Source organism: Anser anser, assembly GCF_964211835.1.
Source record: "Anser anser genome assembly, chromosome: 16".
NCBI classification, from domain to species: Eukaryota; Metazoa; Chordata; class Aves; order Anseriformes; family Anatidae; genus Anser; species Anser anser.
In genome coordinates this window covers 12,429,684-12,444,724 of record NC_139737.1, presented here as the reverse complement: position 1 = coordinate 12,444,724, position 15,041 = coordinate 12,429,684, and the positions used below count along the sequence as shown (strand labels likewise).

General features: G+C 41.4%; 1 protein-coding gene across 29 annotated transcripts in view; it reads right to left on the bottom strand.

Moving 5' to 3' along the window:
* Nucleotides 1-15,041, bottom strand: part of PTPRT (protein tyrosine phosphatase receptor type T) — a 572,020-nt gene that overhangs the window by 155,907 nt on the left and 401,072 nt on the right. For all 29 annotated transcript variants that reach the window (XM_083801726.1, XM_083801725.1, XM_083801723.1 and 26 more), the window contains one exon: nt 1,507-1,803. In XM_083801726.1, the coding sequence (XP_083657852.1) occupies nt 1,507-1,803 (297 nt within the window). The remainder of the gene's footprint in view (nt 1-1,506; nt 1,804-15,041) is intronic.

The following is a 15,041-nucleotide window of genomic DNA, read 5'->3' as shown; positions in this document are numbered from 1 at the left end:
CAACACCATCAGGCCTTTAACAAGCCTACACTCCGCTGCATCAACAAAATGCTCCTCCAGCGCTGGAAGAAAGGCACAAACACAAGGAAGCAGGATTTGCCCTTTCAACATGCTGTAAAGATCACTAACAATGTAGGCAGCGTAGCCTCCTTCAGAAGTTAGTTTCAGTGAGCAACTCCAGCTCTTCTTTCACTTTCTTCAGCAAATGCCTTCCCAACTCCCACCCCAGCTCATGCCCTCCAGCTGGGAACAGCAGAGATGCACGTAACACCTCGAGGCATTACACAGATTGGCAAGGCAGGATATGTACAAAGCCCCATTTTAAAGGCCTCGGGTGCTCTCCCCTAATTTGTAAGACTGCAGTGCTAGGTACTTACATTTTATTTACAACCTACACCTTGTCCATCTACCAGCCTCCCATCAGATACAGAGGATGGTGAGGGTTTGAGGACAGAATCCTCTGTTTGTAATGCCAAAGGATAGTTAGACACAGCAAGGAATTGCATGCGTTCTCCTTTGCCCCCACAGCAGCAAAGCTCCATCTACCTCAGCAGCCAGATTGCACCTTGGCATAAAGATCTACTGGGCTGCACATCCTTATCAATATGATAGATTGATTTCCTCAGTTAAGTACAATGTAAGATTTATGTTTCATTATGGCTACAAGGCCAGCTAAAAATCCACCTACTAAAGCAAAATTTTAATGCTGTGAAAGATAACTAAATACACTTCCAAGCCTGTCTGATAAAAACCCTGTTCATTTTTCTGAAAGATCTGCCATCCTTTTATGTCCCTTGTATGATATACTGGGCTGCTAGAGCCACTTTCAGCTGACAGAAACTTAGGACAGCAACTCCTTATGGCTCTGGCAGAGGAAGAACATTCCTTTTTAACACATTAGACAAAATGGAGGCTTGCAGTCTAGGAGAGTCCTTGGTCTGAAATAGCTCAGATGGGATAATAACACTTTAAAGCTTTCCATCAGTACTTCTGGAAAACTGTTCTTTTGTATCTGGAACGGAAGAGTTAGCACCAAATGAACTTAGCATCTGAGGCATATGTTACATCCAGTAGATCGAGCATTAAGAAAAGAGACACTCCGGAAAGGAAGACACCATAACTCTTTGGGGGACAGTGATGTAAAGGCACAAGGAAAAAAAGCAACTAACGCCAGAATCACATTTGCCCATACGATAAAGGAACATGCTCTGGGGGTCCTGGGTAGTTCAGGACACAACTTCTATAGAAAGCAAACCTACTGCTGTTCAGTAACAGCTCAGACTGGCGCTTGTCATTTCCAGGCACTTCAGGGAGCCCTGCCCTTTCAAGAACACTGCTGTGAAATGGAAATTATTTACACCTACAAATTTTACTTGTGTAACAGACATCCTGTCCAGAGAAGCTGTTTATAAGTCTTGTGGGACAGGGGATTATGCTGTTCTTTATGACTTGAAAGTATTACTGTGTCCCCACAAAAACCAAGCAAGCAAAGCCGACATAACTTACCGTCCTCCTCAGTCTGCACAACCAACTCCTCACTCTCCATTTTGCCCTCTGGGTTAGAGAGGGCCAGCCTCAGCCTGATGGTCATGAAGGGCCGAAGACCTCGCAAAGTATAGTGGGAAGAAGTCTGGATGAGTTCCTCCGCCTCGAATTTTTGCTGGTTAAAAACATACTGGTACTGGACTGTCAGATTGTAGCTGTGGCAGCGGGTCACAGCGTAACCAAAGGGCTCCCACTGCAACGTCAGCTGCCGGGAACGGATGTCAACAACTTCCACATTCTGTGGTCCGTGGACAGGATCTGTGGAGAAAAGAAGAACAAAATAAATAACTGAAGAAAAAAATTAATTCAACCTTAAAAGTCATCAGTCATCCATTCATATGCCTCTTTTTGGAGAGGAGGAACAAGTACATGAGGAGGTTAATGTCCAGTCCACACATGGATTCTGGCTCCTGAGCTTTCACTGGAAATCCTGTCAGAGGGCACTGACCAGAGGTCAGGCTTCCGAATCCTGTGAAACATCACTGAATCCAACAGCGGCAGCACCATTTAAGTAGCGTGGATGTTGCACTTCATTTTTACAAAACTCCCTCCCCACCCAGTAGCTTGGTGAATCCAGCCCTAAGTGATGCAAATACACAGGAGACGGCTGTCAGAGGAGAAGGAACAAACTTGTCATCTGGTACAAGAGTACAAGAACTGTGGGGCGGGCTGTCGGCCTGCCCCTGCCCCAGCCCCACTGCCCCTCCAGTTTTCAGCTCCTGGCAGGCACTCTTAAATGCCTCAGCGGTGGGGCCTACGAGCAGGCCAAGCCCCTCCTTCAGTGAGCTTTCTGAGTCATCTCAACCTTGTGCCAATAAAAGTTTTATTTCAGAGCATATCAATGCCTTGGCCTCAGCAAAGTTTCATTGCTCTTTATTATTCTTTCTACAGTATCTGTCTGAGGTAAAGTTTGAATATTCATGTGTAAGAATCATTTTCACCTGCTGTTCCTTAATTTATTTTTAACAGCATAACTCAAACGCTCTGACTACAGACTCTGCCCTTTACATAAAATATAAATGCATGCATCGCTAGACATGCAGATATAAAGAATGAAGGATGAGTTAGTAAAATCAGTGTTTGAGATATGTCAGATGGTAATAATACTACACATGTCACAGTTTATCTGACATTTCTTCAGCTTGTACAGCTCGTTTGCTTTTTTGATCAATATATATCTAAGCAAGGTAATTAGAAAATACATAATTTCACAGTTTCTTGATTTATAGCACAATTTAGTGTTTCTCCCACTTCTCCAGTTCTGTTCCTTTCACAAGTTGAAATCATGAGAGAACATTTTAATGGAAACAAAACAAGTCATATGGACTCCTAAATACCAGTTACACTTCTCTGGAAGACATTCGAAGTAGAGAAAAGGCCTTCCTGTAATTCTTGAAAGTAAAGCACACACCAGTCACGCTGACTTTAACCTACTAATGCATGGGCAGAAAGCATACTGTAACAACCAGTATATTCCATGTTACTCCTGAAAAAAATATAAAAAAAAAAAAATCACACCCCAGTGACTAGCACAGTAACTGTCAATGGGAAACAGCTACTTCTGAAGTGAACATTATTCTGGGTATTTATACAGATACACATATGTGCAGCCACTTTTGGATTAGTATGGTTATTAAAGAACCAGGGGTCTAAAGGTAGTGACTGGTTTAGTATTCCACATAAGTCATGTTATTCCCCAAGCATACAGAAAACACTTCTTAAATAAGGATCTTTAGCCCTTTGTGTCAAAAGTGTATATATATATATATATACACACATATATATATATTGAAATTAGAAAGCTTGTATGCATATACATACCCACATACTTCTGCATAGGTGATAATCATCCCTTTACTCTAAAACCACAGAAAGAGCGTTTCTGTAGACGGCTCATATACATAATTAAGGTGAACCAAAGAATGGCTGTATGACAGCTTTCAGCCTCTAAAACTGTACGAGTAAGCACAAGATGCTTTAAGATGTGTTGAAAGAAAACCAAAACCAGATGCAGATGCTCGTCCTTCAGAACTTTCTGACGTAATCAACCTCAGACTCCACATCGGCATGGGGCTGAGACGCAGCAGAAACATTTCGTGCCACAACAATGGTGCAGCTGAAGATTGCAATTAACCTCCATGTTAATGTTATAGCGTTTTTTAAATTACAGTTATTTTCTTTAAGTCAGTCATGTTATAGAATGAATGGGTAATGAGAGGGTGTTTGGTTTATTGATGTCAGATGTGTCGACTCTAAGGAACGGTAAGGACTCTAAGGGTAAGGCGCGACTGATTCAGCATCACTTCATCAAGCTGTATGTCCAAAACCTGGACTATGGATGATTACCTGAATTTCTCAGTTATCTCACCTTGTTCACATTTGCCCTTCCCTTTCTTACATAAAACTAAGTCTCACAAGCTGGTTCATGCTGACCGGTTTCTAATTATGACTCAAAATATTACTCTAAATGCTCTAAGATATACCCTGAGACTTTCATTACAGTAACCTGCCTATAAACAGCAGACAGGTTAGTGTTACAAAGCAAGAAGCTAAACTACAGATCTCACAGACAGTCCAGAGACCCCCCCCTACATGAACGCAGAACATCCTGCACATGTATGCTTAAAATACGAGATTCGTCAGTCCAGTGGGGTGGGAAGAGATCGGGATGCTGTCACGAAAAGAGGAATGGGATGCACATTTCTGAAATACCCATAGCCTCAGGAGTTTTCAAGAGCAGGTGTCAAGATTTGACATCTAATGGCCTTGCAGATTCTTGAACAAAGGGGAATGAATAAATAAGTAAAAACTATTTAAATGTTAGGTTCAGAGAGAAACAAACGAGACTGAAATTAAATAAACAAATTGAAGCAAGACCTAGAGCTTTATATTCACTCTGGCTCCCTTCTCTCACTTTCAATCACCTTTTTCTGAAAACAAACTATATAACTTTGAAAATGTTTTCCTGTAGTCACACACTCCAGCATAAGCCATTGAAACTCATTTTCATAGATGAGATTTTGTATTGTTTTTAAAGGACGGTGGTTCTACTAGATTCTCTATTTAATTCCTTCTGCACTTTAAAAGTGTATATACCTTTCTGTTTCAATCTTAATCTCAAAATTTCTGTAGTACCTCCCCTGGGAATCTACTGTATAACATCAACTATTTTTCATATAATCACTTATTTTCCCCAATTCCCCAATAGAATATTGCATGCAATTCTGGGCTCCACAAGATAAAAAAAAGCATGTTCAAGTACTTGAACATGTCCAGAGGAGGCCAACAGCGCTGGTGAAAGAGCTGGAAGGCACGTACTGTGAGGAGAGGCTGAGAGAATGGCACAGAGCTGCACCAGGAGGGCTTCAGACAGGACATTAGCAAAAAGTTTCTTTACTGTGAGGGTGGTCAAACACTGGAAAGGAACGGGCTTCCTAGAGAGGTGGTGTCCCATGCCTTTCAGTGCTCAAGAGGCATTTGTACAATGCCCTCAAGAATTTGCTTTGATTTTTAGTTAGCCCTGAAGTAGTCAGGCAGTTGGACTCAATAACCTTTGCAGGTCCCTTTGAACTGAACTATTCTATTCTATATAATCCTCTGCTACTCTAAGTATCTGAAGACTGGATGAACTGCTCCATTTCTGTATTCCTGGAATTATAGCTTCACAATAAAGCAAGGAGAAACCTAAAAATTATTACTTGGTTAGTTTAAGAGACGCTGCTAATATAGATTTCAACTTCAGCTGCACAAAAAAAAAACAACTACCACCAAAGCAAGACAAACAAACTGACCCAATTTGAACAGTTATGGATCATACATATTAAGACATCTGAGTAACCTGCATAAATTGAAGTTTCTAACTGTCCTGAGACCTTGGAAAACCCATGGAAATTCTTAGCAGGCAGCAGCAATGGAACAGCTGTCACTGACATATTAAAACTAGTCTTGAATCCATGCAAAGAAATCATACTCTCTGGGATTTCACTGTGCAAGCATTGTATTTTCATTTCAGCCTGGTTGAACTGCTAATTACATCAAAACCAAGGACTGAACAGCATTTTTTAATACCACATCTCCCAGCATTGCTTCAATATCTATCATTACTTTGGTAGGCCGCAGCACTTTTCAGGTCAGGAACCTTTCTGAACTGGCCGTGATGGGCACGTGGCAAGGATGGACACAAACTCTCCCAACAGGTCCTTCGGGTGTGCTCCAAGTCCTCAGTCCACGCAAGTGTAGGGTTTTGACCCAACAGCAACCTGCACTGTTCAGGGACTGCATCTCCTGCTATCACCATTTCACAGAAAGTTGACTTTTACGACCGGTTTTATAATTTTCTTATTGAGTTTTACAGATCTAATTTTGTTCGCTGTAGTTGCCTTACTCAAGGTGAGGTGTGGAAAAGGCAAAGGTTGATTTAGGTTATTAATAACAATTGTCTCTGCTTCATACCCCGCCATGCAGGGCAGAACAGCGAGGAAAGGAAGTAACAGCAAAGCACCAGGGTTTGAACACGGAGCTAAGGCTGAGCAGTGAAGTTAAACAGAGACAATCAGCTGCTGCCCTTCAGGTCAACTACCTGCTGCAGGAGCCTAATTGCAAGAAATTGTTACTGTCAGTGCAGACATGACATTGAGTGGAAGATGTCCATACTGCTCTGAGGCCCCATCGCCCATGTCTGCTGACCCTACAGAGAGCACGAGGCAGAGTTCATTAGCAGTGCAGGTGACCACTGATTGAATCCTGTTTCCCCGCAGTGGGTTACAGGGACTGAGAATGCACAAAAGGAACAAAGACAAGCATGACAGGTGTAGCAGCTTTCCCAGAGTCCTAACTGATGTTTTCTGAGAAAGCAGAGAAGGAAAACGTGTGCAAGTCCAATTCCTGCCTTCCACTTGACACAGCCACACCTGAGCTCATCGTCAGTCACTCCAAGGAGTTGAGACAGTGACTACTTTCCACGCAACAACAACACAATTCTGATCATCAGTGAATCAGTAAATAGGATGTTTCCCTTTGTAGATTCCTACCAGTTCCACAAAGACATTATTCTTGTTCTGCAGATAGAAAACCAAACAGTAATATGTCTGACAATGATTCGATTCCAGGTACTCTCTATCTCACCTTTATCTCCTATTTCTCATCTTCCTCTTTAAATTTCCATACAATGAAGCAAGCCTAAGGAAACATACCTACTAGCAAACTAACATAGTGAGATAAAACAAAGCAAAAGCATTCAGCTGGTATGCCTTAAATATCCGATTTAATTGTGTGATGGCTCAGGATAAAACAGCCAACTCCACCGTGAGTGCTGTTCACCTCTTCAAAGACACACTGACAGATGAGTTGCTCTATAAATGCCTTCCTTATCAATGTCCTACACGGGGACATTTCAGAACATCGGACAACTCTGCGCATTCCTGAAGTGCAGCATGTCTTTTTGGTGACAGAGATCCTGTGCTGAGCATCACAACTCATTCAGATGCTGCTCATCATATTTCAATGCCTTCCTAGCCTGAATGTGGTCTAAATGCCTTTTCAGACATGACAGATAAAAACACTGATTAAGCAGAGTTCCTTAGTCTGCCAATACCATAAAAGTGCTTTAGCTTTGCCCTTTTTTGCATAAAGAAAATTTCCCTAAAATTTGAAACATTTTTTTAAAGCAGTTTGGGTGCCACTGCTCAAAAGACAGTGCAGACAAAGCTGAAGGTGATTACAGAGAAATGCACGTTCTTGCTTGTTGAGAGAAGAATCCTAGAATCACAGACTTCCAAAATCTTCAAGACTCCCGACAGAGAAAAGAAGACAACAGTCCAGACTAAAACAACAACATGGCCACAGAACAACCTGTTTGTTGAGATATCTACAATCACCTAAACCCCAAGCCACACACAAAGAAATAGGTGTCATTACGCTGATGAACTAAAATAGGCCATTTGATGGCATTCTCTGAGACATATAGAAGGAGCACTGTCGCATAGCTGAAGCTATTGTAAAAGAAAGATAAGTTAGATAATGGAGTACATGCTTAGATAAGCTAGGGACTGAGCTCTCGCAACAGTTAACATGAGCATTTCACCTCAGTTCACAGTACATTTTCTTCATTTTTTTTATTGATCTGCTTTTGTTTCAGTTGCAAATTTTACTTTGAATTCTGCATCAAAAGAAACCCAAGATTTCAATTTTTTTTTAAAAACGGAAACTTATTTCATGGGTTACAAAACCCATAAACATCCTCTAATCTCATAGAGATTGTTCAACAAAACCAAGACAAAAAAAAAAAAAAGAAAAAAATTGACCCAAACACCCTTAAACTCAGCTGAGATCCATCTTTCTGAGAAGTCTGAGACCTTCCAACTTGTTCCCAAAGGCACCTCTCATACTTGCAGACCCAGGTCCGGCGCACCAGCAGGCGACTCAGAGCCTACCCCAGCACCGCCGGTGCTTGCTCTAACCCACACCCACAGCTGAGCTGCCAAACCTCCACTCGTAAACAACTTCAAGATAATGAAGCACTACCTTTTGTAAAAAAAAAAAAAAAAGAAACAGAAAAGAAAAAAGAGGTTTATTAGCATCTGTTTAAATGGAGTTTTTCATTAGAGTTTGAAATGGTAAAGAGAAAGCTTTCTTCTTCTTGTACCTAAAACTATTGTTCCCTAACAAACTTAAAAATAATCATTTAAAGCAACAATAAAGGGTAATTACTGATTTTATTAAAAACATCTATCATGGATACACTTAGTGGTGGTATTCCATGGCTGGGAACAAAATGTACATTACTGAGCATTCTGATGATTAAATACAAAAGCATAATTAAATATGCTAATGAAAGTGAAATTACAAAGCAGGTAAACCACTTTTTTGGCAAGCACAATAAAATGCTTTTTTCCCCACAAATCTGTTTATTTTATTATGTATAAATAAAATATTTATTTTAGCTATTTTATTAACACGCATGTGCATTTATTTTTACCACCTCTTTCCGTGTGTACTTCTGCTGTTAGCTTCAAATGGAATATGTGGAAAAGATTACAATAATATATATACATAAGCTAGTTTCTGACAAAAAAATAAATTATCTCCGTAAAAATAAATAAGGTAATCAAAATAGTGGGTAAGCAAATGTTTGAGAGGTTTTCTCTACACAGTTGCGGGTCTGTTGAATTATTCCGAAGAGCAGAGAGAGAGGCATTGCTCCCTCAGATAGGCTCCCTCACATTTGTAACTGCAGCTTCCTTTTATGTCTGTGCAATCTGCAAGAGAAATTCTCTCTGCTCTTTTGGAAGCCTTTCAAAAACAAACGAAAGCCGTGGAAAATATTTTTCCATTTCCACTTCTCAGTCTAGTAGAAGGAGCTATCAGCTTGTGAAGCGTGGGGTCTGTGTGGGCTATTGAAATAACTTAATTGCCCTAAGCCATATGGGGCTTGTCCGGTTTTCTCGAGGTTCAAGAGAAGCAGCAACTCCCTTTTTCACCAGCAATGGGCAGTCAGATTCGAGGAATATCTATATGATAAGGACTAGCTGATTTCCCTGTACTTGATGATATCTAAAGGGATTTTCTCTCTACAGTATACCATATTGACAGAAAAAAACGATATTTTCAATTGCTAAGAATGCTAAGATTGAATAATTACTTAGGCAAAGTAGATAATGTCACAACTGTAAAAATAAGGCTGGACGAAGGAGAAGTCCTCGGGAGTGGGTGGTTGGATATTCAGCTACTGTAAGAGATGTCAGATATGGTATCCAGAGATGTCAACCAGTTTCTTCCCCCAGTTTCTCCTTTAACTAGACCAGGAGTCTTTCAAATTCCTGCGGCTGCATACTGGTTGCAAAGTATTTCAGAAACCTATTTTCATACAGGGTCTAAATGCAATTTATGGCCAGCTGTTTAATTCTAATTTCATGCTCATGTCTTCCTTACACCAGAGTGTTGAAGTCAGCAATGCAATACCATTAATGCCATGGATGGTTAACGATTATGTGAATGTACATATTTGAACAAATGTTCATTTCAAAATGCTACAGATACACTTTGGGATGGTGGAAGAAAGATAAAAGTTTGCTCTGACCAAAATCAATGCACCGTATTTAGCCCAATAATTGCCCGTTTCCTAGGATATGGTTGCACTTTTAACTTACACAAAAAATAAAACAGAATAACTTCCTCCCTAAGCTTATCTGGTCCTAGAATTTCTGTTCAAAGATGTCCATGTCCCCAAGCAGGAAGCCATTCCCATTTTTTCTGGATTTTCTGCTTCAGTTAATGAGCCAGACTTGTTACAGTGCATCAGCAAAAATCCAGCTGTGCTTCAACACCTGCTCACAAGAGGGGCAGAAGAAAAACCTCCTCCAGCATCTTTCTGTAGGTGCCAATTATCCAGCACTAAGTTACAAATGGCAAATGTCCCCTCACTTGCTTTACAATTGGCTCCAAGCACTTAACTCAGCTTTCTGAACTCATTGGGATGTCATTAGGCAGTAGCATCAACATGCAACTTCTCCAGGTATTTGCCAGAATCACAGCAGCCAGACGCATTGTAGAACAGGGTTGATCAAATTTTTGCCTTTGGGACTTTTTCCACCAATAGTTCATCTGCTTTCAGTACAACCACAGCTCTCAAATGGCACAGAGAACCAGGATCTCTGCTCTTTCTGCATTTTTTCATCTTTGCAGCGAAGAAGCAAGCAAATGTCTCATGAAAGGAGGAGTCCTGGGAAGAAGCGAGAGAAAAGCTCCAAGAGAGCAGAGTGCAAGGGGCAGGACAGCACTTTACCACCATTTATATCTCATCGGTGTACCACTAAAAAAAAACTCATAGAATTTCTGTACAGACATTATGCACAAGAAAAATACACATAAACTAGTTCTTTAGGAACACTGTCAAGCCTAGTAAGAGATAGCTTCTAATGCAGGTAGGGCTCTTAGTGTAATCGGAACATACACGCCTTTGTGTCAGGATTGTTAATAGCCCCAACACTCACTTTTTAAAGTCTCATTGAAATCCAAGTCTTTCTTTTCACCCAAAATATCTTTTTTTTTTTTTTTGATGGATTAACAGCCCAGAAGCGACTCAGTTCTAAACAACTCCAACTTGTTCCCAGTACCTGTAACCTCCCTGCTGCTGCAGGGCACCACTGCACTGCTACAGGTTCCTGCCATCAGCCATGCCCAGAATTCATCCACTCCGTGCTCCATGCTGCAAGAGGTGTGAGCCTGCAGCAGTCAAGGTGCTGCTCCTTCAGGAAGGCTACCAAGTGGGTGAGCTCTCCTCTGGGCTCACGGCAGAGCTGACTTTATCCAGGAAGATACCCCAGGGAAACCTCAGACCACCTTATTGTTAAAAGCAAACCAAAAAAAAAATAGTAGGGTTGTCCAACAAATATCAAATTACTGCTGCTTTCTTTTGCTCAACACTATTTTATAACAGAAAGCTGTTAACTTCCCATTCTTAATCCTTATTTGCTGTGTAGGCTGGGACACATCCTTTAAAACTCTTCTGAGCTCATCCACATAGCAAAGCAAGCGATTAGCAGCCAGCTGTAGTTTTACAAGGGTATTAGCAGAGCTTTTTTTAATAGCCATGGAAGGCACTTACAGGGGACAGCATTGCATGAACTTGTGCACACCTACACGTGTGCACACATCGTCCCTCCACATGGCCAATTCCATGCTGGAAGCATTCACCCACGCTGTTTATAGCTTGCTCAGAGAATGAAACTAGGCCGTCATGAGGAAACTTTCTGCAGTCTTCAGAAGGGAAAAAGGTGAAGAATATAATGAAGATTCGAGAGCCCTGCAGAGGATGCTGGTGTTCAGTTTTTAAGCTTCCCTACAAAGTCCTATACTAGTGCATTTCTCTTGGAACTAGAAACCTGAGCCTCGGATTTAATGAAGGAAGGTCAACCCTAATGGACCTAGAGGTATAGAGGCATAAAATGGACTGTCTGTATGACAGACACTGGCCATGTCCTCATCTACAGCCCAATGGAAACACAGAGGAAGATTTACGGCTCTGCTTACTTTCTTCATCTCATTGGCAGTAGCAGGCGATCAGTCCTCCACCAGCAGGAAATGAGCTTCACCATGACCAAAGAGCTGTGCTGCTACAACCAGCCACTCAGATACACGACACTGGAAGACAGTGGGAGACTGGTGGCTTTCACGTGGATCCCACGAGGCTGGAGTGCAAGACCTGCATCTGGTTTTGGGGGCACAATGCCCTCTTTGGGTTCCAAAACATAGGTGGTGAAACGACGTCTAGAGGTTACAATGCTAATGAGCAAGTTAGTTAGTCGTGCCCTAAAAGTGAGGGCAAGGCTCATTTGTCTACATCAAGATCTTTATACTTTAAAGTGTTTTTTTTGTTGTTGTTGTTGATTTCTTCTGGGTGAATGAAGCTCTTGCACTTGCCATTTCTTACTGCATACAAAAGAAAGAACCGAAGTGGAAAAAAAAGCAGCGTGTTTTGTTTTCGGCAACTATGGCTTGATTCTTTGCTGCCATGGCTTTAACAACAAGGCTTGAAGGAAGTAGATGAGCATTCATGTGTTAAAAAAAGCCTATGTTTTTAACAGAATTAGGCAGCTGAGCTCATTTCCACCCCATTAGGATCAGTCTATGAGACAGTGCTGCCAAATGAAAGCGCAAGAGATTAGTTTTCCCCTCACTAGCCTAAGCAACGCTCTGGGCGCCAAATACAGATCACGACACTTTTCAGGGATATTGCAAAGCTCGTGCAGGGAACTGATCCAGATCCTGCCTTTCAATTTCTCAGCAAAGCTATTTCCACACAAATACACCACTGTGCCCTGAAAGAGTTTATTTTGAAATGGAAAGAGGAGAAAGGATGTAGATTCTTATTGGAAATCCATTTGCTGAAAGTGTGTTAAGGAAGCTAAGTTTCTAAGAAAAGATCTGTTAATATGTCACTGAAACATTCCAATAACCACTGCCACAGCTTGGCATCACAGGTCTGCTAGTTGTAGCAGCATTTATGGCGAGACACCCTTTTTGTTCATTTCATGTAGCCTTGAATTAATATACAGAAAAGACTGTGTTACTAATTTCTTTTTCCTCTAATACTCCTACCTAAAACAAGTGCTGAAAAAAATCACTTTGATGGTTGGTTGTCCTCCAGCTGTTAATGATTTCCTTCTCTTCAGAGCAGAGGGTAATAAAGAAGGGCAGAGAAAAAAATAGTTACTGCTTTACTATTAAAATAACAATATTCCTACCAGATAGGCATTAGCATTTGCTCCCTAGATAGTTATAATTCATCTCAAGCAGCAGAATATTAGATATGTCAGGGATCTCCAACTGGCATCCACTCAGCTCCACTCTCTCAAGACTTACAGATGCAACCACTTTCTCTTCCCTATTAATCTTCAGAAAACCTCCTGTGAAGCTCAATATCCAAGAGCATTACAGCTACAAAGTGAAGCAATCAGTTGTTGGGACCAGCTGGTATTAGGGTTGCATGTGCAATGTGAACGTTTATTATTCGTGCATACATACCGTGCCTGTGGTGGGCCTGAGATTTTTAAGCACCGAAGGTATCAGGGGACACAAAAAGAGCTCGTCTAACCCCTCCAGTACGAGGGTGTCAGCCTGATCCCCATCAGAGACTGGGTCTTAGTCTCAGACCTCCTTCATGCATTCCTCTTCCATCCTCAGAAGATGTCCCAGCTCCCACTCCCCATGCCCAGCTGCCCTATGCAAACATCTACTTTCCTATCCTCTTCTCCCAATTCTTCTTTAAAGCTACCTCCCCATTTCCCCTCTGCCAACTCTCCAGTGTAGAGTTCAGCTCCAGCAGATTTCTCCTCCAGACCGACCGAGCACAGCGGGGGACACCTTTTCCTCTAGAGGCCTAAGGATCCTTTCACTTCCAGTCCTGGGCTCAACCTTGGACAGGCCAAGAGCAACTCAGAGAAACTGAATCCTTTTCAAAATTTAGCTATTACCGTCTGTGAACCTTCTCCTGCATATAAATGGGCTATAATTTTTCTTCCATTTCATCTAATTTAATTGCACAGATTGTGATAGGTTTTCAAGTTGACAGGAGAAAAAAAAAAAAACTACACCACAAAATGCAGAGTGAAGGGTTAGCCTTAGAGATGGATCATCAACTGCTTCCTCTGGAAGACGTAAGCTCAAGCTTAAAAACTGAATAATGGTTATGGAAATGGTTAAAGATTTCCAAAGCATTCACCATGCTGCAGGTTTCGTACTTCAGCCCCAATAACACAATCTGACAGGCCCTAACGAGACAGTCCTTACAATGGACCACAGGAAGCTTCAGGCCACAGACCTGCTGCCTGCTGCACCTCCAGCCCTTCCCGGTGTTTCCTCTTTACATCATGTCTAGATTAATCTATATTCCCAGGCAAACTCTCCTTGTGTACATAACAACATAGTTAAGGTTGTATACACAAGAGGAACGTTCAGCTGGTTTTCATATTGAGGCTAAGACCCTGGAGCACGGATTCCCTTTCTCTACGTGCCTATCATAGCACCTCACACAAAACGGGAGGCTTTCACAATATTTGCTGAAGTACGCATATGAAATTGTTTAAAAAAAAAATCAAGACTATTAGACGGAAAATAATGTAAGGCTCAAGTTCAGTGGAAAACACTGCAGAGAAAAGGACTACAAAGGACCCAAATTCCTCTGCACATCACAGTGGAGACATGAAAACGCTCGACACAAAAGGCTTGGCTAACGACTGCCTACATTCATTACCACTACATCTAATGGAAACACTAACCCTTGCCTTCATTATACTTCCCAAAAGAACACAAAAATAAAAAGACAATGACCAGCTCTCAGCACCAAATTAAAATTTAGGAGGTCAATCACAGCAGGTAAAAAGCTGTTCTTGTTTTCTGATACTCAGTGTATCTGCCTTATTCGTTGTCTATGTTCTCTAATGCAGACACTGCTAGCAGTATTAAATAGTACAAGACCACCTAATGGAAACCTAACAGCTCGGGGAAGCGTTCGGTACCAGTATACTCATCAAAATAAAATTCTCCGGTGAGAGCAGTTTATTGATTTGTGTATTTTACTTTCTCTGGGATTATTGTTCAATTACTTTTATCCTCGGAGATGAAAGCAGCTGAATGTAACATCAAAAGCGGATAGAAAAAGTCGCATGTTTCAATTTTTCTTTCAAATCTGCATAATATCCATTACAGATCCGATTTTCAAGAGAGCCCTCTGAGAGCAACAGTGGAGGGTAACTGCATCAGACATATAACCCATCTACATTTTCTCTTAATTATTTTGGCAGAAGCTAGCATCTTTTCCATAAAGCAAATGACAGCCTGCAGAAGCCACCTGACCACAGCTCCCTTCATCAGGTTAGCCACTTGCTAATCGTTGATATGATTAGTAGTTTATCACCACTTATAAATACAAACACAGCATAAAATTTCCACTACTAACTTGTAGTACCATTAAAGAGCTTTAAGCATGGTGGTGGTCA